We start from the raw sequence: 23,993 nt of genomic DNA, 5'->3' as shown, positions 1-23,993 counted from the left end.
AGCGTGTTTCCACTCATAGTAACCAACACTTTTGCCCCAGGTGGAAGTGGTTGCCAAAATGGGGACAGGATGAAGTCAGTCTCAACAGGTTCTCCCTGCTCTAGAGACTGAACGCTATGATTAGTGCCAACCTCCTCATCCTGATCCTGGAATCCACTAAAATCAGACTGACTAGGTAGAGATTCTTGTAACTTTCTTTCTGCCTCATTATCTAGAATATCCAATAACCCACTTTTCTTTGCAGAAGCAGGTTGGTCTAATTGGGGATTAAGGCTGTTACCTATCTCCCATAATTCTAAACTTTCTGCCAACTTGGAATCTTTCCAGTGTTTTGCATTTAGAAATTTACTCTTCAAGGCCTTATTCCATCTATTTTTAATTTGGATCTGCAATAATTATTTTTTATTTCCTGCATCTTGATTAATTAAAAAAAAATTATCATAACAAACTGCACATTTCAAAGGTGAAAACAGGTTGTGTGAAACCTATCTTGCTAATCCAAGTGGCTCTACATCCTTAATAATTACATATAGTATGGTCCCCTTGAGTCCTGGGTGAAACTACTACAGGTTGTGCCTCTCTAGTCCGGCATTCTGTGGTCCGGAAACTCCCGTGGTCCGGAACGATTTTAGTTTGTCCAATAGGTAGATAGGCAGCTTTTTTTTTTTTTTTTTTTTTTTTTTTTTTTTTTTTTTTTTTTTTTACTTATCTGAATTATTATTATTATTACAGGAGTATTAAATTTTTGCCCCTCAGGCCCCAATGTGGGTCAGTGACTTATGCCCGGGTGGGCTAATCCCCTTAAAAAAAAAACAAAGCCGCGGGAAATTAAGGTTTGTTTACATCCGGCAGTTCGGCTGCTCTCTCTCTCTCTCTCTGTTTGTCTATACAGTGTACAACATTTAACCCTTCAATATATATGAGCAGTAAATAAGTGTTGCTTTCATATTCTTATATAGAGTAATGACGATATGTTTTCACATGTGCGCACTTACATACGTGCAGTCTCACTTTTTTTTTTTACTATTAATGGTTAGCTACTTATATTGTTCCATTTTTTAACATTAAATAACATTACAGGTACTTAAAACAACCATATTAATTTTTTTACATTAATTTTACTACAGCTAAACTCAGGGTCTTATTTTCTTCAGTTTTATATGTAGAACCAATCAGTCACTGGTTTTGTAAGCTTTAACATAAACAATGCCGGCAGCCGTCTCGTGTCCTCTAATATTCCACGTATTATTAATAAATTGTACTGTTAATTTTGCACACACAAACATTAATTCAATAAAAAGAAATTCAGAAACATTAATTAAAATATATATGAACAGTAAATAAGTTGCTTTCATATTCTTATGTAAAGTAATGACGATATGTTTTCACGTGTGCGCATGCGCACTTACATACGCGATCTCTCTTTTTTCTTAACCATAATCGTTAGCTACTTCTATTGTTCCATTTATTTCCATTTATTATCATTAAATAACATTACTTGAAACAACCATATTAATTTTACTACAGCTACAGCCAAGGTCTTATTTTCTTCAGTTTTATATGTAGAACCAGTCAGTCACTGGTTTTGTAATCAACGAAAACAATGCTGTGTCATTTCCTCATGTGTTTTAATATTCTACTTATTATTAATGAATTGTATTGCTCATTTTGCACACATAAACATTAATTCAATAAAAAAGGCATTCAGTAATAAACAATAATGAATCTTTTGTACATAAGAGAAATGACGCTGTTTACACGATTATGCACGTCGTCTGCACGTTGGCGGGCCGTTCAAACCCGTCGAAATTCAAGTTTCCTCCGTCAAAATTTTTATTTATTTATTTTTTTGTGTGTTCCAATAAAATACGTTAAGAATTAAAAACTCGCGAAATTTGAGAAGCTACTATACGACATTTATCCCTTCAATATGTCTTTAAAGAGACCATGATGTAGAGAAAGTGGTGCTAGTGCTTCCAAGCATAAGCACAAGTCACTATCTATCCAGGAAAAGGGTGAATTTCCATGGTCCGGCAATTTCCATGGTCCGGCACCGGTCAGGTCCCGAGGTTGCCGGACTAGAGAGGTACAACCTGTACTACTGAATTCACATCCTCTACTGACGAACATTTCCTTGTACTGTATGTAGTGTATGATCTGAACTTTCCATCCTTGTAGCTCCTCACTCAACACTAGTTCCCCAGGGACAGTTCCATGGTCTCCTCCTTCATCTATCAGTCCAGACAACTGTCCTTCATCCTCCAGTTGCACATCACTCATCTAAACTAGGAGGAACACTATGAGTCACATTGTATCATCATAATAAGACAAGGGAGATAACATTTTGTCCATAACATAATCAATATGACTCGTAACTGTGATATTTTAGTAAGTTATTTCATTAATATCTCTTATTGTTATATAAGTCACCAGTGTGACGATCATAAACAACTAACTCACTACCTGTATATCATACACCTCTCCCTTCTCTTATCTCAATAATCCCTTTGCTCAATGAACTTTGTTTCTTAATCAAACTAACTTCATTTAGAGCATTTATATTTTGAGAGATCATCAAGTTCTGTATTTGTTGCCAATCAGGGTGCACAGACATCATCGCTTCAATTAATTAGCTTGAGCGAAAATGCCTGAGTGAGCATCAAGTCACCCGGGAGGGTTAACAATGTTAAGCTGCTACCATAGCGCTCCATTGGCTAACATCGTTCACCATTACTCTCGCAAGATGTATTTGGTTGAGAATTCCACCCTGAATGGTTCTCATATAGCCCATACTGAGGATACAACATAACTCTAGATTGCTAGTAAGACCGGAAGGTCAGCGTCCGGAAGGATCACTAAGACTAGCAGCCTCGCTAAAGTTTGCCTGGAAAGGCTGAACCCGCTAATGAGGACATCAATAAAATAGAGTTATGAAGCGAAAAACTTAACTCTGGCCTTCATGCTGAGGGTAATTAGAAAACCCAGGGGGGGAAGCCTGAAAAGTTTTGTGAACGAACATGAGAAGAGGGAGAGAGATGGCCACATACTAGCACGTGTATAATTGGGACAAAGAAATTTTTTTTATATAGTAGGCTTTTAAGTTTTTATCTTATATAATATCTCAGACTAAAGTTAGGAGAATATAATTTGCATTGCTGGAATCGTTGCAAGACAGCGAATAATTTGAATATACACGTCATATATTTTGCACAAGAGATAAAAATTAATCACCTGTATCACATTACAGTAGTGATTTAAGAGTAAGAGTGTGTATATTCGTATATATATACAGCTCCTCCCCGACTTACGACGGGGTTAGGGACCCAAATCCAGGTCGTAAGTCGAAATGGTCATGTCGAAAATGCTTAAATAATACATAGAAAATCTAAAATGGGTGTCTCTTTTTCTTTTCAGCACCACAAAACTCTCACTTTTTAGCTTGTCAGCCATTTTAAAGTGAATTACAAACTAAAATTTTGTCAGTACACAGCGCAATCACTGACGTTGGGACTCGAAAATACGGAATTTGACAAAATTTTGGTACGACTGAGGCGGTCGTATGTCCGGATGGTCGTAAGTTGAGTAGGTCGTAAGTCGGGGAGTACCTGTATCTATATATATTCTTTCAGTGAAGACGGGCCCGGAAGGGCGAAAAACAACATCATTCACTAAGTGACTTGAAAGCACAGGATATTAGTCACTAGCGATCTACTGTCTTCCTAATAGAAGACGAGCTGTGGTCGCCATGCTTGACCGGACTGTATAAAAAATTGTCCCAAACACAATATCTGAGAGACATAAATAAAATAAAAATCACTCAATTTCCTCACCGTGCTAAGATGTATAAATACTGTATATAAAATCCTCGTGGCACTTAGTATTTCAGCTATTACTACACAAATTAGCGGGGCCTTCTTTGTGCATATTTATAGCTGATTCGCCAGGCAAGAAGATGACGGTGACAGTGCGTGTGATGGAGGGTGCGGGAGGGGGTTTTGAGAATTACAATTAAATGCCAGGTAGTGACATGTCCTCCTAATATTATGTGTTAAGTAATTATTAGATGTTTTAGTTGCCTGTATATTGGCCTGGTGAGTTATTGATAGGCATTAACATACCTAGGTATAAAGCTAGACGTCGCATTATGGATTGAACAATAATCTATATTTTTTCAATGTATGTGAGGTTTTCAATAATTTCTATCAACTTCGGTGTTGGGATAAAATTTTCAAGATCTAGCAAGAAATTTCAAGCAGTGGCCCCACTGGTCACTACCCAGTCATTGTCCCAACACACAAACGAGCACCCAAGTGTAGTATCTTACATGATTTAATGGAAGAATGAGAAGCCACATGCTCAGTCTTACTCAGGGCGTTTATTCATTGTTGTTGTGTACAACGTGCCTGACACATTCGTGAAGCCACAGGCCTAAACTCATTCTAACTTTGGTAAGAAGTAACATTATATATAATGTATATATAATCAATAATGGCAGCATATAGGTAGTAGGCAGCTACCAAACAGGGAGGTATTACTGCTTGGGAAGATATTGGAATCATAATGTATTGTCTAATGGTACATGTAGACCCTGCTGCCAAATGGCATCACGAAAATTGTGACCAAGTCCCAGGTTGCTGATCTGACTTTCTGCCTCATTTAAACACAATTGCAGGGTCTCAATTGTTTCTCTTACTTTGACAACACAACATACATACTGTATATTGTTTCTTTGATTTTTTTAATTTTTGTACAGTCAACCCTCACTTTACGCGGTCCCACATTCCGCGTTTCCACGTTTACACGGTGCCCTGCCAGAACCCAGGATGCTCACATTCCGCGGTGGGTGTACCCCTTTACACGGGTGAAGTATAATTTTTTTATTTAGCTCATAAAATTCATACAAATTATCCGGCCAGAATATAATTTACATTGCTGGAATTCTTACAATTTGATGATCATTTTGAATATAAACATCATAGATTTTGCATTTGACATGCAAATTTTAGTTATAATGTTTACTCTGAGTAAATATGTTATCTTTTGTGCAAAATATATGACATTTATATTCAAAATATTCCTGGTCTTCCAAGGAATCCAGCAATGTCAATTATATTATCCTAACTTTAGTCTGATTTATTATGTATTACTAAAAAGGTAAACAGTCTGGTATTTCCACACATTCATCTGGTAGGGAGGGAGGGACCGGCGACCGACCACCTGGCACCACCATGGTGTGAAGAATATTTTTTTTTTTTATTAACTGAAGATATTTGTTTAAGCTCATAAAATTCATACAAATTACCCGGCCAGAATATAATTTCCATTGCTGGAATTCTTACAATTTGATGATCATTTTGAATATAAACATCATAGATTTTGCATTAGACATACAAATTTTAGATATACTGTTTACTCTGAGTAAATATGTTATCTTTTGTGCAAAATATATGGCATTTGTATTCAAAATATTCCTGGTCTTACAAGGAATCCAGCAATGTCAATTATATTATCCTAACTTTAGTTTGAGGTATTATTTATTACTATACCTGGTTTTCCCCCCAAAATTTCTCAGAGAGGGAAGAGCCATTGAGTGTAGTGTGAAAAGAGGGGGAGGGAGTTGAGTCCATTATTTGAATGGATATTAACTTGGCGACTGTATTTCTCTATTTCTCTTAAGTATTAATTGTGTGCATGTACCATCATAAAATTAAGATGTTATTTTTACTACAACATAGGTATTGTGTTGGAAAAAGTGGAGTTTGGGGGTCAGCTGGTCTCTATTTCATTTAATCCCATGTATTATGTTATTCACTTTACGTGTTTCTCACTTTCCGCGGTACCCTGTGGGTTACATTAACCTCGTAAAGTGAGGGTTGACTGTATTTCTTTATGGTTCTTTATTATTATTATTATTATTATTATTATTATTATTATTATTATTATTATTATTATTATTATTATTATTATTATTATTATCATCATCATCATTATTATTATCATTACAGTTTTACCCCGCCTAACGCGGTTTCACTTAACGCGTTTTCGCATATACGCGGTGCCTTGCCAAAGCTGACCTTTCACTTAACGCGGATTTTTTCCACATATACGCGGTGAGTGTCCGAGACGCTATTTTTAGATTTGCCCCACCCGCCACCCTGCCTGACTGCCTGTTTTAGCTCATAAAATTCATACAAATTACCAGGCCAGAATATAATTTACATTGCTGGAATTCTTATAATTTGGTGATCATTTTGAATATAAACATCATATATTTTGCTTTAAACTTACAATTTTTAGATAAAAATTTTTCTCTAGGTAACTATGGTATCTTTTGTGCAAAATATATGACATTTATATTCAAAATATTCCTGGTCTTACAAGGAATCCAGCAATGTCAATTATATTATCCTAACTTTAGTTTGAGGTATTATTTATTAAAATTTAGTGGTTATCCCACACATCTCCTTGGGACGGTTGGTGGGGGGTGGGGGGGAGGGAGGGACCGACCGACCATCTGTTACCCTGTGAAGAATTATTATTTTTTTTTATTAACTGAAGATATTTGTTTTAGCTCATAAAATTCATACAAATTACCCGGTCAGAATATAATTTACATTGCTGGAATTCTTATAATTTGGTGATCATTTTGAATATAAACATCATATATTTTGCTTTAAACTTACAATTTTTAGATAAAATTTTTTCTCTAGGTAACTATGGTATCTTTTGTGCAAAATATATGACATTTATATTCAAAATATTCCTGGTCTTACAAGGAATCCAGCAATGTCAATTATATTATCCTAACTTTAATCTGAGGTATTATTTAATACTAAATGTTAAAAACTCTGGAAGGGAGGATTGGTGGGGGGTGGGGGGGAGGGTTGGGACTGACCGCGCGGTTGGAAGAGGGGGGGAGGCAAGGTGGGGTACTTTGATTGACAGATAGTGTCGTGAAGATTATTTTTTTTTTATTAACTGAAGATATTTGTTTTAGCTCATAAAATTCATACAAATTACCCGGTCAGAATATAATTTACATTGCTGGAATTCTTATAATTTGGTGATCATTTTGAATATAAACATCATATATTTTGCTTTAAACTTACAATTTTTAGATAAAAATTTTTCTCTAGGTAACTATGTTATCTTTTGTGCAAAATATATGACATTTATATTCAAAATATTCCTGGTCTTACAAGGAATCCAGCAATGTCAATTATATTTTCCTAACTTTAGTTTGAGGTTATCCCACACATCTCCTTGGGACGGTTGGTGGGGGGTGGGGGGGGGGAGGGAGGGACCGACCGACCATCTGTTAGCCGGCTGTGTAGTGTGAGAGGGGGAGGGAGTTGAGTCCATTATTTGAATGGACATTAACTTGGCGACTGTATTTCTCTATTTCTCTTAAGTATTAATTGTGTGCATGTACCATCATAAAATTAAGATGTTATTTTTACTACAACATAGGTATGTGCCTTCAAAAAGTGGAGTTTGGGGGTCGGGCCGGTTTCTATTGGAATTAATCCCATATGTTCTGTTGTTCACTTAACGCGGATTTCACTTAACGCGGGACCCTCTGGGTTCAATTGACCGCGTTAAGTGGGGTACAACTGTATTATTATTTTTATTATTATTATTGTTATTGTTATTATCATTTTTATTATTATTATTACATTTTCGCCCCCTAGGACCCGATGTGGGTCAGTGACCTGTGCCCAGGTGGGTTAATCCCCGTAAAAAAAAAAAATACACATATAAAACACCAAGCAGTTCAACAATCGAGCTCTGATACTTTCATTTTTCAATAGGGACTGGGAAAGGATGATATTGTTTTGTTAAATAAATTCACAAAACAATTTATCCAATCAATTTTTACGTTATTTGACATAATGTTGCACATTAACCCCTACGCCCCAGTTGACGTTCCGGAACATCCATCTAGGGCGCTCTGGTTGACGTTCCAGAATGCATGCCTTTTTGCAGCATTGTTTGAATGCCCAGCATGGGTTATCAGGTTCGAGCATGACTTTCTGCTTGTTACGCCACACGCTCAGCCACAGGAAAGCTTCCTGAACATAATTACCTTCTTTTGTTTGTTTCATTTTCATTGTTTGTCCATTTTATCATGTTGTATCAAAGTAATATTCCTAAAAGTAGTGTAGGTGTATTGTAGTGAAGTATTACTGGAAAATAATGCTATGATTATGTTATAAATGTAATTATTTGAGGAATTATTATTCCGATAATTATTTATATGTATTACTTGCTCTACCAAACACAAAGACAGCCTGGCAACAGACTGCATGTGTGTTGCCAAGCACTTTTTATGAAAAATAATGCAAATAAAATATTCTTATAGGGAAATTAATTATTTATAGGAAAAAAGTATAATGATCAGTAAATATATACATTACAGCAGAAAATGACCGCTAAGTGCGTAGTGACCTGCTATCCAGTAAGGGTGGGGGCGGACTCTACATCCTCCACCTTGACTGTGTCAAGAACTTTCGTCCGAGACTGTACCAAGTAAAATTAAATGCCTGGTGCTAAAAGGGGTTAAATATTCCAATTTGACTACCATACCCACTTTGGTGATAAGCACCAATTATAAAAATTTTACAGGGTACTGAGCTCAAAGCAAAGATCATTGGGAGGAACCACACTTTAGATTTTATGAATGTGATCTGATTTTTACAAAATTTTCCCAGCTGAATGTGACCATCTTACTCACAATCACCTTACTATAATGGTCACCTTGCTTTAATGACCACCTTACTACATATGACCACCTTAATACAAATGACCAGCCTATGCTAATTTATGCTATGCTATCTAATCTTTCCTTTTGTGCAGGAGAGAATTGTTGCACGTTGCCTGGAAAAGGGTATTGCTGTCTACTCCCCCCACACATCCTATGATGCAGTTCAGGGAGGAGTCAATGACTGGCTCATCCAGGCTTTTGGTGAGTAATAGATTTATTTATTAATTGTACTCTACCATAAAGATATAGACACTCAAATCCTGGACCCTAGGGACCAAGACTAAACCAGTTTTGAGGATTTTTTTTTATTTCCTTTGTCTTAGGTCTACTAAGGCTATAGCAAGTTTTGTTTCCACATATTGACACAAACTTAGTTAAATATTTGATTTAGTTCTTAAATAACAAAATGAAGAAACTGTCATTGCATAATTATATACTTTAAAAAAAACAATATATGCAGTCATGCGCCGGTTAATGTCCTAGATACGTTCTTGGAAATGCGACCTTAACCGAAATGGACATTGTCCGATCATCACATAAACTTTGTATTTATACTTACGTGTATGTGGAATACTATATTCGTACATATACACTTTTACTCTTAAATCACTACTGTAATGTGATACAGGTGATTAATTTTTATCTCTTGTGCAAAATACATGACGTTTATATTAAAATTATTCGCTGTTTTACAAGGATTCCAGCAACGCAGGGCAGATGGGGGAGAGGGAGGGAGGGGGCGAGCGAGCGAGAGAGGGGGCGTGGGGGGAGGGGAGGTAGTACGTTTGACAGTTGGCACAGGCCCAAGTCTAACGCGTGTATATTTATCAGTTCTTAAGTGATTAAGCTTCTCTCTTGTAAAAAGCCAGGGAAATGACCTGGGTGAATATAATTAACATTGCTGGGATTCTTGTAAGATACTGATTAATTTGAATATAAACATGCTGTAATTTGCACTAGACAAAACAATTTTAGTACCGTAATCAAATTAGTGCTTGTGCACTCCAGCTTTGCACTAAGGTCATTTATTTCTTTTACGTTTCTTTTAGTCTGGTGTGTGCATGTAAATGGATGAAAATAAACGAAGAAATTTATGTAAATCTACCCAAAAATACAGTTGAAAAACTTTTTATAAAATGTACTACAGTGTATGAGCGGGGGCTGCTACTCTTACTCCTGGGCCACCGAGGCCACCATTTGTAAGAGCGCGCACCACAAGCTGCCACCCTGTAAGGGCTTGGCACTCCTACAACTTACGTTGATACTTTGACCTGGTAGCGTGACGTGAGAGGAAGGCCCATGGGTTCGTAAATATAGTATCGAGAATTAGGGAGAGAACAACGGTGAATACTATAGGTGAATCATAGACCCACATACCAATACAATGTTTATTAAACACAAAAATGGTTACAGAAAGGACGTTGTATGCACCCAAAACAGGAACTCTTTGTACCATGCCCTCTGGCTCAATTTACTTACACCACTACTGGGTGTACACACACCAAAACGCACATAAACTCTTACCGCACCTTAGCACCAATAAAACCAGTGGCACCTGCCAGTACAACACTCAATACCCCAGGGGTAATACTCCAGGTGCCGCCCTGGGAGTCTCATCACCAAGTGACACCTTCCAGCAAACTCCGATAATTCCGGTGGACTAACACCACCACACCAACAGCCACACCGAGTTATGTACTGTACTCATCCACCAATGATAGGGCTGGCAGTTGTTTGGGGGCTTGACGATCCAGGTTCACCACAGGGGCAGGGCGTTAGGGGAATACTACCCCCTATGGGGCCCATGGGTGGTAGTGGAGCTTCTGCAATCGGGGTTCAAGGGGACACCCAACTCCACTGGACCTCAGACATCTCCCAAGACTAGTGGATGCATCATCCACGCTACAGACACGGCCTAGCCTGCATTAGGGACCTGTGGGAGGGAAGCGTGGCGGCTCACTGATGGTGTATAACAAACGTCAACGTTTCAAAGGGACATTAACTAAAGACATAAAATACATCACTCAAAGCACATCAACTACGTTACTTTAACACTTGTACAAACAAACTATAGTTAGGTCAAATCACTTACAAATGGCGAATTACAACACAGAGAAGGTGGAGTGACCTACCTGTGGGAGGTAAGCGTGGCGGCTCAATGATTCGAAAAACCAGCTGCTGCCTTCCACCCCCGCTAAAGTCAAAGATTCCACCTACTCAACCATTTCACTGAATTACGTTACTGTAACACTATGATGTTTGAAACTGAGACTACCAACTCGGTTTCATTCCCTACTATTATCTTTACCAACAATGCTCTGACTGAGCTATCAAAAGCAAGAATTAAATTGATTACAAAAGGTTGGATGGCAACAGGTCCCAACATGCAGCGCCTTGCTACAAAGGCGAGGGGCACATTTCAAAAGATTCCCTTCTGAATATTAACAAAATTCCTCAGTTAACCTCCCTACCACAATTTCACTATGATTATCAGAGTCTCTGCTAATCATAGGTGAAAAAAAAAGGTTTACAGGTTCTCGGTAGCAGAAAGAATTTACAACTACAGTCAACAAACATACGACATCTCGATGACGTCATCAAAGAAACAGGGAGAACGGAGGACATTCCCACTGGGAGACTCAGAAGGTTTTGTGGACGTGTAAGCGTAATACGGATCATTAGTTTAACAGGTAAACCGTCATTACGATCATGACAACAGTATTGTACACTAATGTACTACATTTTTTATATCTTGAGCAAAATATATGACGCTTATATTTAAATTAATCTCTGTCTTGCAAGGATTTCAGCAATGTAAATTATATTATCCTAACTTTAGTCTGAGATATTATATAAAATAAACATAAAGAAGTCACCAATCTTTTGTCTGGGAACACAAGGAGGGAAGTAGCCAGCGAGCGTCGGAAGAGGGAACAGGGGGGGGGGGAGGTGAGGTGGCAGAGTGTCTGGTGTTTGTTTATTTATTTGAGATAAGATTTGACAGTTGGTGCTGAAGGCCTGCGTTTTTATTTATCATTACTTAAGAGTGACTAAGCTCTTTTCATAATTTGCCACCCAAACAACCTGGGTGAATATAACTTACATTGCTGGGATTCTTGTAAGATAGTGATTTATTTGAATACCTGTATAAACAATCTATATTTGCAATAGATATAACAATTTTAGTACCGTAATCATTTAGTACATGTGCAATACAGGTTTGCACTTAGGCCCATTGTTAACCGAGGGACCACTGTAAACTTTTTATTTCGTAAGTAAGGAAATCAAATTAAAGTAATGTACTGTACACTACAATAGACAAAAAACAGAAACAGTAACATAGGCATTTCTTATATCTATCAAAACATGTTATGGATATATAGTTACTGTACTGTATCATTATACGCCTGGCAGCACAGTCTATAAGAATACGTGATGCATACGTGACACAAACGTGACTGTGCCCGCTCTAGGGCCATTTAGGTTCGCTACGTCCCATTATTTGAATGGTTTTTTTTTCAATTTCAATTTCAATTGTTTATTCCTTGATAGAGGAAGCAGGATCCTAGTGCTGTCACTTGGTACACCTGTACCATAACACCAGAAGTAACTGGCCAGTGTCACAAGCATATACAGTACAGTACAGTCACCCCTTGGTTATCGCACCTAATTGGGAGCCTGCCGAGTGCGTGATAACGAAAAACGCGATAACGAAAGTACAGAACCTTTGGAATTTATTCCAATTGGTTCCAGGCACCCAAGACCCAACCCCAAGTTTCCCATTTTATGACCATTTAGACCCACTAAATATATATATATTCTTATGGTAAATATCATAAACACACACATAGGCATGGCTAGGTTTATTACAAAGTGAAAAAAAGGGTACGCTCAATACTGTAGTCCACAAAACATGTAGCTATGCTTTTTTTTATTTGGTCCCCCATCATACGAGTCCGTTTTCTCTCACATCAGGACGCCTGAGACCTCCGTTTTCTCTCTTAATCTTAGAGTGCACCAGAGACTTCGTTATTCCTTAGTAATGACACAGAATTTGAAGTTGCAACCCCAATTTCAACTGGGGTTGCAATTGTTGAGGCAACTAGATATGTCTGATAACAGCAAATGTGTTATTGTCAATTTGTAGGTGAAAGATTTTATCCTCAATAGATGTAGGTTAACATTACACCTGGAGGCAAATGCTTACTAAAGCCTAAGTAAGGAAGCATATTCCTTTAACACATAATATCTGACCAGTATGGGGAGGAGCATCATGTCTCCATCAGGGGGTCGTGGAGTGGTGGTCCAGCAGGCGTCACGGAAGTGTTTTTTTTTTTTTTTTTTTCTTAAAGGATGTAGATGTATCGACGTTAGTTCGTCGGAACTGGCGATGACTGTATATACAGTCATCGCCGTTAACGCCCAACCTAACAACGCCCGTCCCCCAAAACACTTTCGTGACATCTGCTGGACCACCACTCCACGACCCCCTGACGCAGACATGATGGTCCTTCCCATACTGGTCAGATATTATGTGTAGAAGGAATATCCTTCCTTCCTTAGGCTTTAATAAGCATTTGCCTCCAGGTGTAATGTTAACCTACATCTATTGAGGATAAAATCTTTCACCTACAAATTGACAATAACACATTTGCTGTAATCAGACATATCTAGTTGCCTCAACAATTGCAACCCCAGTTGCAATTGGGGTTGCAACTTCAAATTCTGTGTCATTACTAAGGAATAACGAAGTCTCTGGTGCACTCTAAGATTAAGAGAGAAAACGGAGGTCTCAGGCGTCCTGAAGCGAGAGAAAACGGACTCCTATGATGGGGGACACAGGCACTCACACTGACAGACTTGACACTCACTTACTTGACAAGTTTTACCAACCATTAGTTGTGTACGTTATCTAGTGAATTTAGTCAATATTGTACAGTACAAGTACACTGCAATACAGTGGTCCCTCAGTTAACAATGGCTCTAAGTGCAAACCTGTTCTGTACATGTAATAAATGATTACGATACTAAAATTGGTATGCCTATTGTAAATATAGCTTGTTTATACAGGTATTCAAATAAATCACGATCTTACAAGAATCCCAGCAATGTAAGTTACATTCACCCAGGTCGAAAGCTAAGGTGCTCCGTTGTTTCCCTTTTCCCGTGTGATTTTATCAAGATTTATCTTATCCACGTTTTCATTGTACGTAGATCTACATGAAACATATATATATATCTGACCTGACCACCAACCGTTGTGTGCTATTTAAAGATTAGTAGGGTCATTACCTAATACCTGACCATTGTGGACCTGGTCTCACCCTCCTCTGTATATATACACCTTGGTTTGTATTTCTCTTTAGTCTGTACTCACCCCTGAAGATGTGAATTACACGAAAGCGCTTGGGAACTTCGTGTTTTCTTCTTTCCTTGTGGTTATCAGCATATATATATATATATATATATATATATATATATATATATATATATATATATATATATATATATATATATATATATATATATATATATATATATATATATATATATATATATATATATATATATATATATATATATATATATATATATATATATATATATATATATATATATATATATATATATATATATATATATATATATATATATATATATATATATATATATATATATATATATATATATATATATATATATATATATATATATATACATATACAGGTTGTACCTCTCTAGTCCGGCAACCTCAGGACCTGACCGGTGCCGGACCATGGAAATTCACCCTTTTCCTGGATAGATAGTGAATTGTGCTTATGCCTGGAAGCACTAGCACCACTTTCTCTGCGTCATGGTCTCTTTGAAGACATATTGAAGGGTTAAATGTCGTATAGTAGCTTCTCAAATTTCGCGAGTTTTTAATTCTTAACGTATTTTATTGAAACACACAAAAAAATAAATAAATAAAAATTTTGACGGCGGAAACTTGAATTTCGACGGGTTTGAACGGCCCGCCAACGTGCAGACGACTTGCATAATCGTGTAAACAGCGTCATTTCTCTTATGTACAAGAGATTCATTATTGTTTATTACTGAATGTTTTTTTTATCGAATTAATGTTTGTGTGCAAAATGAGCAATAAAATTCATTAATAATACGTAGAATATTAAAACACACGAGGAAATGACACAGCATTGTTTTCGTTGATTACAAAACCAGTGACTGACTGGTTCTACATATAAAACTGAAGAAAATAAGACCTTGGTTGTAGCTGTAGTAAAATTAATATGGTTGTTTTAAGTAATGTTATTTAATGTTAATAAATGGAACAATAGAAGTAGCTAACGATAATGGTAAAGGAAAAAGAGATCGCATATGTAAGTGCGCATGCGCACACGTGAAAACATATCGTCATTACATTACATAAGAATATGAAAGCAACACTTATTTACTGTTCATATATATTTTAATTAATGTTTCTGAATTTGTTTTTATTGGATTAATGTACATGTGTGCAAAATTAACAATACAATTTATTAATAATACGTGGAATATTAGAGGAGACGAGACGGCTGCCGGTATTGTTTATGTTAAAGCTTACGAAACCAGTGACTGATTGGTTCTACATATAAAACTGAAGAAATAAGACCCTGAGTTAAGCTGTAGTAAAATTAATGTAAAAAATGAATATGGTTGCTTGAAGTACCTGTAATGTTATTTAATGTTAATAAATGGAACAATATAAGTAGCTAACCATTAATGGTAAAAAAAAAAAGTGAGACTGCTCGTATGTACTGTAAGTGCGCACATGTGAAAATTTATCGTCATTACTCTACATAAGAATATGAAAGCAACACTTATTTACTGCTCATATATATTGAAGGGTTAAATGTTGTCCTCTGTTTAGACAAGCAGACAGAGAGAGAGAGAGAGAGAGAGAGAGAGAGCAGCCGAACTGCCGGATGTAAACAAACCTTAATTTCCCGCGGCTTTTTTTTTTTTTTAAGGGGATTAGCCCACCCGGGCATAGGTCACTGACCCACATTGGGGCCTGAGGGGCAAAAATTTAATACTCCTGTAATAATAATAATAATTCAGATAAGTAAAAAAACTGCCTATCTACCTATTGGACAAACTAGAATCGTTCCGGACCACAGGAGTTTCCGGACCACAGAATGCCGGACTAGAGAGGTACAACCTGTATTATATATATATATATATATATATATATATATATATATATATATATATATATATATATATATATATATATATATATATATATATATATATATATATATATATATATATATATATATATATATATATATATATATATATATATAGAACACGACCTCTGAATTACACTAAAGCTTGGGAACTCGTGGTTTTCTTTCCTTGTGGTTATCAGCATATACCTAGATCACGCCAAACTACAGTGATTTATTTGCATATATATATATATATATATATATATATATATATAGAGAGAGAGAGAGAGAGAGAGAGAGAGAGAGAGAGAGAGAGAGAGAGAGAGAGAGAGAGAGAGAGCATATACTACATTTTTTCTTAGAAAAAGTATTTTTTCATAGTTTTTTTTTTTTTAATACAATCAATACAGTGGCCCCTCGGTTAACGAACTCAATCCGTTCCAGAAGGTCGTTCGTTAACCGAAACGTTCGTTAACCGAAACCATTGTTTCAATGGGTTTTTGGGTAATTGGTTCCAGCTCACCGAAAATTTCCTAAATTCAACAAAAATGGTAGAAAAGTTCACTTAATTTGAGGTGTGTATGTAGAAGGCTCCTGGATGATGATGATGATGATGGGATTTAGAATGGGGGTGGAGGAGAAGGAAGAAGAGAAGGCATTGGGGTGGAAGAGAAGTCACCCCATGGTGCCATTTCACCCATAAAATTTTAGCTCTCTGGTTTAATTCAAGATTATTTTCTTTAAATCAACGCTGCACTGCATTATATATTGTCAATATATAAAATATATTTCAAAATGACCAATAATTTGCTTGGAAACACAGAAAAAAAGCGTTTAGTTGAAGAGAGTCTCAAGCAAGATGTTACCTCCAGTGAAAACAGAGAGAGACTGACGCCTGTTTGCTGTGTTAAGAGGCTGGATGCCGCGCATTAAACTAGTCACTTTACCTTCAATTTTGTTCAATAATTGTTAAAATGACTAAAAAATAGAATATTAAACTTTTAAAATTGTTGAATAGTATAAACTTCTTGATATTTACAAAAATAGTAAGGAATTTAAGCCCTAGAACCGATTAATGTATTGGCGGACTGATACTAAAGCTGGTTGCCCGGTCAGTGCAAGCGAAAACATGTTGAGGTCGGTTCGTAAGAAGTTCGTTAAGCGAATTTTTTTTCGTTAACCGAATTGAAGATCCTTATGGAAGGCAGTTCGTTAATCGAAATTACGTTAACCGAGGTGTTCGTTAAACGAGGGGTCACTGTAGTCATGTTTTGTTTTTTTTGCGGCAAAATTAGTGAAATGTACCTTACCCTAACATAACCTTACCTAACCTAGCTTTACCTAACCTAACCTTACTTAACCTAATCTTTACCTAACCAGTAATTTTTGAGGACTAACCCGGGGGCGAAATTGAGCAAAAACGAATATATAAATGCCGAATTTTCACCGTTTTTTTTTATATTGGACACTGTTGTAGTTTGTGCAAATGTGTTAAAAAATGGTTATTTGTAAAATTAACTTAACATTTGTTGGTATGAAAAACAGACCTAACCAAACAAACCTACCTAACCTTATGTAAGTTCCTGACCGGGGGAGGGGAAGCTCCCCCCCCCTCCACAGATCCCCCTGATATATTAAACAGAAGGAACTTACTGTGATATGGGACATGGTGAAATTTGAGGCATTTTCTGCACGTTATTTGATACGGCTGCATCGGCGTTTATGCAGCCCAGGAGACGGAGTGATTTATTGTGATGGCGGGAAACGTCAAGTGTTGAGGAAGTGATAAAAAATTTCTTTCCAGTCTGATAGTACAGGGATTCCCGCAGTGTGGACAGTCTCTATTTAAAGGAACAATGCCGTGGTCTTTGAACAATTGAAGGGTCTCGTTGTCTTTATCCCTAAATTTGCAAATTACTTCCATATAAGACGAGCAACAACCTTCACACGTCATGCTGAAAATGAAACTGCCACGAGCCCGGGGAAAAGCGCCACAGCAGAACGCGGCCTCATTACTGCTGGGAAGACAAATTAGTGCGTGCCTAACCTAACCTTTTCCTAAACTAACCTTTACATAACTTAACCATATCTAAACTAAGCTAACCTTAACATGCCTTACCTAACCTAACTTAAATTTAAACTGCATAATACTTGTAGTGGCATCCTAAGTTACATTTACCGTATATCTCGGCCTATAAGGCGTCGGGGTGCATAAGACGGCCCCACCAAATTTCCATTTATAAAGTAGCTTTTGAGCTCTATTCGCTGTATAAGACCAGTACCCCAAATGTGACACTTACCCACTGACCCAGTAGTCCTCTACCAACCATCCTTGGTTTTTTAAAATAAGGCCAATTCACTTCAAGTAATGTCATCAAATATTACCCGCTGGTGTAGCGTAAACACTAGTGACGTCACTGAAGCGTCTGCTATTTACCGGTAACTGGAACTAATGTCGGTGTCGAGTAAAATTTTTCCATTTACTTGAAATAGATTTGCCGATTTATTTGTTTATTTATTTATTTATAATATACTGTAATACATTAAACACACTGCAAGTATTTTCTTTAATTTATATACTCGTTTTGTGAAAAAGGGAGGCTACCATTATAACTGGTAGGTGATCATTAAGGACCAAACTCCGAATCCATGACGTGACTTCTGTTAATCATTCTCATCCTAAATTTACCACTGTCAGTAGTTTCAAGAATTAACGCAGTCATTTACTGAATATTCTTTGTAAAAAAATAAATTTTAAATTAATTATTTATAGGAGATAAGTATTATGATCAGTAAATATACAAATATGCATTACTGACCACCTCCGAACACAAGGACGGCTAAAAATAACCACAGGCGGTCACAGTCAAGGTCACTTTCACTTTCTTGTCACTGGCAAATGGGGGAGGGGGTGGGTGATGATAGCAGCTGTGTTTATTACCGGGGTATATTGTTCTTTTACGGTATGTTAAACTGGTTTATAATACATTTTTATTATTTTAATATACCGGTAATCTTCATTTTAATCCAGCTTCCCAAACGTAAGTTTCAGTATAAAAAAATTAGGCCCTAATGGTAGGACTTTGTGAGTGGTTTACCATGTTTCCATCACCACTCTTGACACGGTAAACCGCAATATTTAAGAGATAAGAATTTTATACTTGGTGATTAAGACGACCCCCTAACTTTGGGCACATTTTTTTAATGTTCAAATTCCTTCTTATAAGCCAAGATATACGGTATATATCACCAACAGATTTATAGATATGTTGGAGAAATAATTATAAAAAAAAAAGTTTGTTATCTCTGCAAATGTATTTTTTAAAAATTAAATTGAAATTTTTGTAGAGAACTTAATTCTTTGTGATGTGCATTGCGGCTTTCTTGGGTTAGGTAAGGTTAGGTAACATTAGGTTAGGTTAGATAACGTAAGGTAGAATTAGGTAAGGTTAGGTTTTGTTTGGGTAAGATACATTTCACTAATTTTGCAGTAAAAAAAAAAAAATAATCACTACTGAATGTATCTGATAAAAACTTTTGAACACAATTCTTTTTCTTAGAAAAAATGCTTCCCCACCTAATTTTTATCCCCTTTTTTATTAGGTTTGATGAACTTAGATTGGATTAGGTATTATTTAACTCTGAATCATGGGTACTTATTGGATACTTGGCAGAATAACTTGTTATAACTTGGTCCTAGCAAAGTCGGAGTCTAGGCAAAAATGTTCACTTGACCTCATAATTGGCTTTCATTACTGAAGGATATTTACAGGTATACCACATTAATATGGTGTATCTGTAAGTTTACTCAGTCATAAAAAAAATTGTACCATAAATGTGGACAATAAAAATCTTCTATTTTGGTACAAATTACTTGAAAAGTTGTAAGAAGACAAAAGCTGCATCTCTTCCATTCAGCGAGAAATAAAAACTCAAGCCTTTTCTTATCGTAAAAATATGAACTAAAAAGACAAACTGTAATATCATATTTTAGTTTGTTGATGTACAAAACATTTTCTTCATTATTCTATGATAAAACAAGTCTAACAAGCATTATTACAACATATATTATTAATATTTCTTATGCAATGGGAAATAGCGACTACTATATCCTGGTTGATCATGTTACAGCACCTCCTTTGGTGCTGTAAGTTAAGGGCTAGATTACAGGCTCACTTACGGAGTCCACTGCCAAATATTTGTTTCGAGTATACCGATCGGAGACTGTAAGTCCAGTTACGGGGTAAACAAAGAAATACAGTCCCGTAAATGATTTGAGTATGCAACCCCTGGTCACATGATTACGTGACCTACTGAGCTGACTGACCTTACTTGTTAGTTCTCATATTTGACTTGTTCAGGCTGAAGGTTAAGCTTTAGACCTTAAAAAGCCATCTGAGTTACTTTCTGAAATTCTGAGTGCTAGTTTTCAAAATGTCCACTGGTAAATGGAAAGAGACCCACGACAGTAGTAAAAAATATAACAAATCATGGGAAGAAATGTACGTCTGGGTTAGTAGAGCCAGTGATGGAAGTTAAAATGCTTATTGCAAAGTTTGTGATGATCACTCCAAGGAAATGGGGCAGTGAAAACAAAAAACGTGTCAAGTTAGAGTTCGCGGTGGCTATAACTTGTTACTGTTCAACAGCAAGTGTAGACCATTTTGGAGAAATGATGAAAAAGAACGGTAAAGGAAGTGAACCAGAGAATCTGCAGCTCCATCGTACAAAGTGCAAAAAGTTGCTATCCAGGTAATCGCTCCAGCATTGTTTGAGGAATTAACAGAGATTTCAAAGTAACACCACACATGATGGAGCAATTCAACTCTGCAAACATGTATGAGAAGGAAGAACCAGGGAATGCTGACGGACTACATGTTTTTGCTTACATTAAGTAGTGTTATCAAGTTCCTCCACCATTATCATGCTCCACCACCATTTCAGATTAAGGTAAATCTTCACTGTAGATTATTTATCTTATATTTATGGAATTATTGGGCTCTCAATTCCAAGTGAAAATTTGTTTCGTTATGACATTTTAAGCGGATATTGTAGGGGCGACTATTTTATTTTGTGTGGATTGCAAAAATAACTTTATGCTTCCCATCAAAAAGGATTTGGCCGAAAAATAAAAACGATTTGGCTGTGAGATGGCGCGAGTGTTGTCCATGACGCTTGTCGCACATTTGGCAACCCTGCTGGTGACCAGATGGTGGCCGGGCCAAGGACTACTGCTTTACCTTGGTTGATGTTTGATTTTTGTTTTTGTTTTTAGCATACTCGTAAGGCTAAGGATTTTCTATGGCCAGGTATAACAAAATGAATGTCTTATGTTCTCATAGTACCTAAAAAAAATGATAGAGCAAAAGAAACACACAAAGAAAATAGCAAAGTATTACATGGACGAATTAATTCAATTTTTGAGCTTATTAGCTATGAAAAGTTTTCCTTTTGTCAGACATAGCAAGGTGAATGTCTGAGGGTACTTTGTACAACTGGATATTGCCTTACAATGTTTACTTAAGGAACTAGAGCAAGATTCTTTAGACGTTAAACTTCACTACTGTCGCCGGTGAATTGAGTGATGTAATTCTGGTTTTTCTTATATTTTGGGCAATATTACTGGGGGTTCTTGTTAGACGTGGTGAGAACAATGTCTTTCAGTCTTCTGTATGACCTGATATTGACTGACATTGCAGAATTAAGAAACTACAAGAAATCTTTCCTCGCTACATGAAACAAGCGCGACTTGCCTAAAACCCATCTACTGATGTACTTATGTTTCTTTTTTTCAAGATTATTAAAAGAAATTCAGAGTTCTTTTGAGCCACATATAGCAAGATGAATATCTCACCTTCCTGTAGATACCTGGATGTCGACTGGCATTCAAGAATTCAGGAGATACAAAAGAAATGTGAACTCTCTTCAAAAAAGTTCTCTCGGTTAACCTAATGTGAGTGTAGGCTTATAGCACCCTCTAGGACAAATAATTATAGGATTTTTTTAAATAATTATTTTTATTATTAATTCCAGTTAATCAACACTTCTCTGACAGGTAAAATATTTCATTTATTATATCATAAAACTGCAATGCCTAACCTAACCTAACCTACAGTTTTTGAACACTTTTCTGACATGTAAAATAATACATTTATAACATCATCATAACTGCAATACGTGTGTGAACCTACCCACCACCGACCATACTCCCAGTGGAGAGGACTGGGCAAAAAACTTGCCTAATTATTCGGCTTGTCATATAATTTTTATGTCAAATTACGAATTATATACAGTAACATATTTTTTCTACAGTGTTTAATATTTTATATTATCAATAATAAAACATACACCACAAGAGGCTGATCCTACGAGAAAATGATAATCAGCATGCTCTTCCTGCCTCCCTCCAACTCAGTGTCTCACACGGCAGACTTTAAACTCTAGATGTTGTGTGTCTGTTTGTGTGTGATGTTGTGGTGTTGGGGTATAATTAATGAATAATAACTCTGGCTTAATATTAAAAATGCTTTGAAAGCCTTTGAGGTGGATAAAGGATAGTTGATTTATGGGTCTCATGTTTTTGACCTGACCTGACCTGATCTGTTGTTATGTCACCCATTTTTTGTAAGCTCTTCTTTCGTTTGTAGTGGAGGGGGTGGGTGGATTAGTTGTGATATCTGTTTTAGTATCACATTTATTGTTTTAAATATGTTCTGGAACTCTTTAAGTGGCATGACTTAATGTAAACACTCTTGCTGTTTTTTCTTTTATTGTGAAGCAGCAGTGGTGGGCACGGTTCCGCTTATCCACAAACCTCTAATTAGCGAAGCTAACTTTCTCGTTAGCGGATTAGCGTTTTCGCTAACTTTGGAAACCATTAGCGGACCAATTAGCTTCCGCTAAATTTAGTTCCGCTAACTTTAAGTCCACTAACAAAATTTATACATGTTTGTTCCTGTCTATTGTAAGCGTGTGACGCCGCGACGCGTGTCTCCAAACAGCCAGTCAGGCACGCTTGGCTGACTGCGTGTGAGTACGTGTAAGCATGACAAGACATGATTTGTCAACGCCGTGCTGCAGCAGCTGAGCGAATGGAATTTTTCGATTATTAAAGTTTAATACTTTTTTTTTACATTAAATAAAGACTGTCAGTGTATGTTGAAAGAATCACAGAATGTAATTGTAAACTAATGTATAATTTCATTTCTCATTTATTTGTTAATTTAATTAGGATTTTTTTGTGTCAATATATTTGATTATGGCATAATGCTAAGTACTGCATAAGTTCATAATCAGGATGTCATCCAAGGTGTGCGCCAAACAAAATTTTATAAAAACTTACTTTTCATTAAAGTTTAGAGTTTTCTGTTTATTTACATGACTAAGACCAACAATAAGTTATGTAAAAATGCACTGGTATAATGATTGAGACCAACAATAAATTATGTAAAAATGCACTGGTTTAATGTGTATGTGGTTGGTATTGCATATTTACAATAATGAATAAGGCCGATAGTTTGTATGAGAATGCAAATTAGTTATTTGATAAGTTGATCATCATCTGATTTTGACATGATGCTATTTGCTACCTATGCTACACAGTACTATAGTTTTTGGATTCGTTTAATACTTTCTGTCTTTTCGTTCAGTAAATAAAGATTATAAAGTGTATGTTGAAGCTTGAATGTAAACTAATGTTTAATTTCATTTGTTCATTTAATTATTTGTTTACACCTTGATCATCATCTGATCTTGGCATGCTATACCTTTTTGGAAAGCTCTATGTCTAAGCTACAAGACAACATATGAAAATTTCAGCTCTCTAGGTCTGTTTTTAAGGGTTTTAGAGCCAAAAAACAAACAAACCGAAGCTAAGTTCATATAATAAAAGTTAGCGGTTAGCAAAGTTAACTTTTTAGTTAGCAGACTAGCGGTTAGCGAAGCTAACTTTTTGTTTAGCTGTGCCCAGCACTGCGAAGCAGCTACAGTACAGGTATATCTAAACTCCTCAGAGA

The 23,993-nt window shown here is 36.3% G+C and overlaps 1 protein-coding gene across 2 annotated transcripts in view; it reads left to right on the top strand.

Moving 5' to 3' along the window:
* The window catches only part of LOC121855054 (NIF3-like protein 1), a 228,135-nt gene that overhangs the window by 128,799 nt on the left and 75,343 nt on the right, over positions 1 to 23,993 (top strand). For both annotated transcript variants that reach the window (XM_042349998.1, XM_042349914.1), the window contains one exon: positions 8,857 to 8,965. In XM_042349998.1, coding sequence (XP_042205932.1) covers positions 8,857 to 8,965 — 109 coding nt within the window. The remainder of the gene's footprint in view (positions 1 to 8,856; positions 8,966 to 23,993) is intronic.

This window comes from Homarus americanus, unplaced genomic scaffold (assembly GCF_018991925.1).
Source record: "Homarus americanus isolate GMGI-L3 unplaced genomic scaffold, GMGI_Hamer_2.0 scaffold51859, whole genome shotgun sequence".
Taxonomy (NCBI): Eukaryota; Metazoa; Arthropoda; class Malacostraca; order Decapoda; family Nephropidae; genus Homarus; species Homarus americanus.
This window is presented reverse-complemented; position numbering and strand designations above follow the sequence as displayed.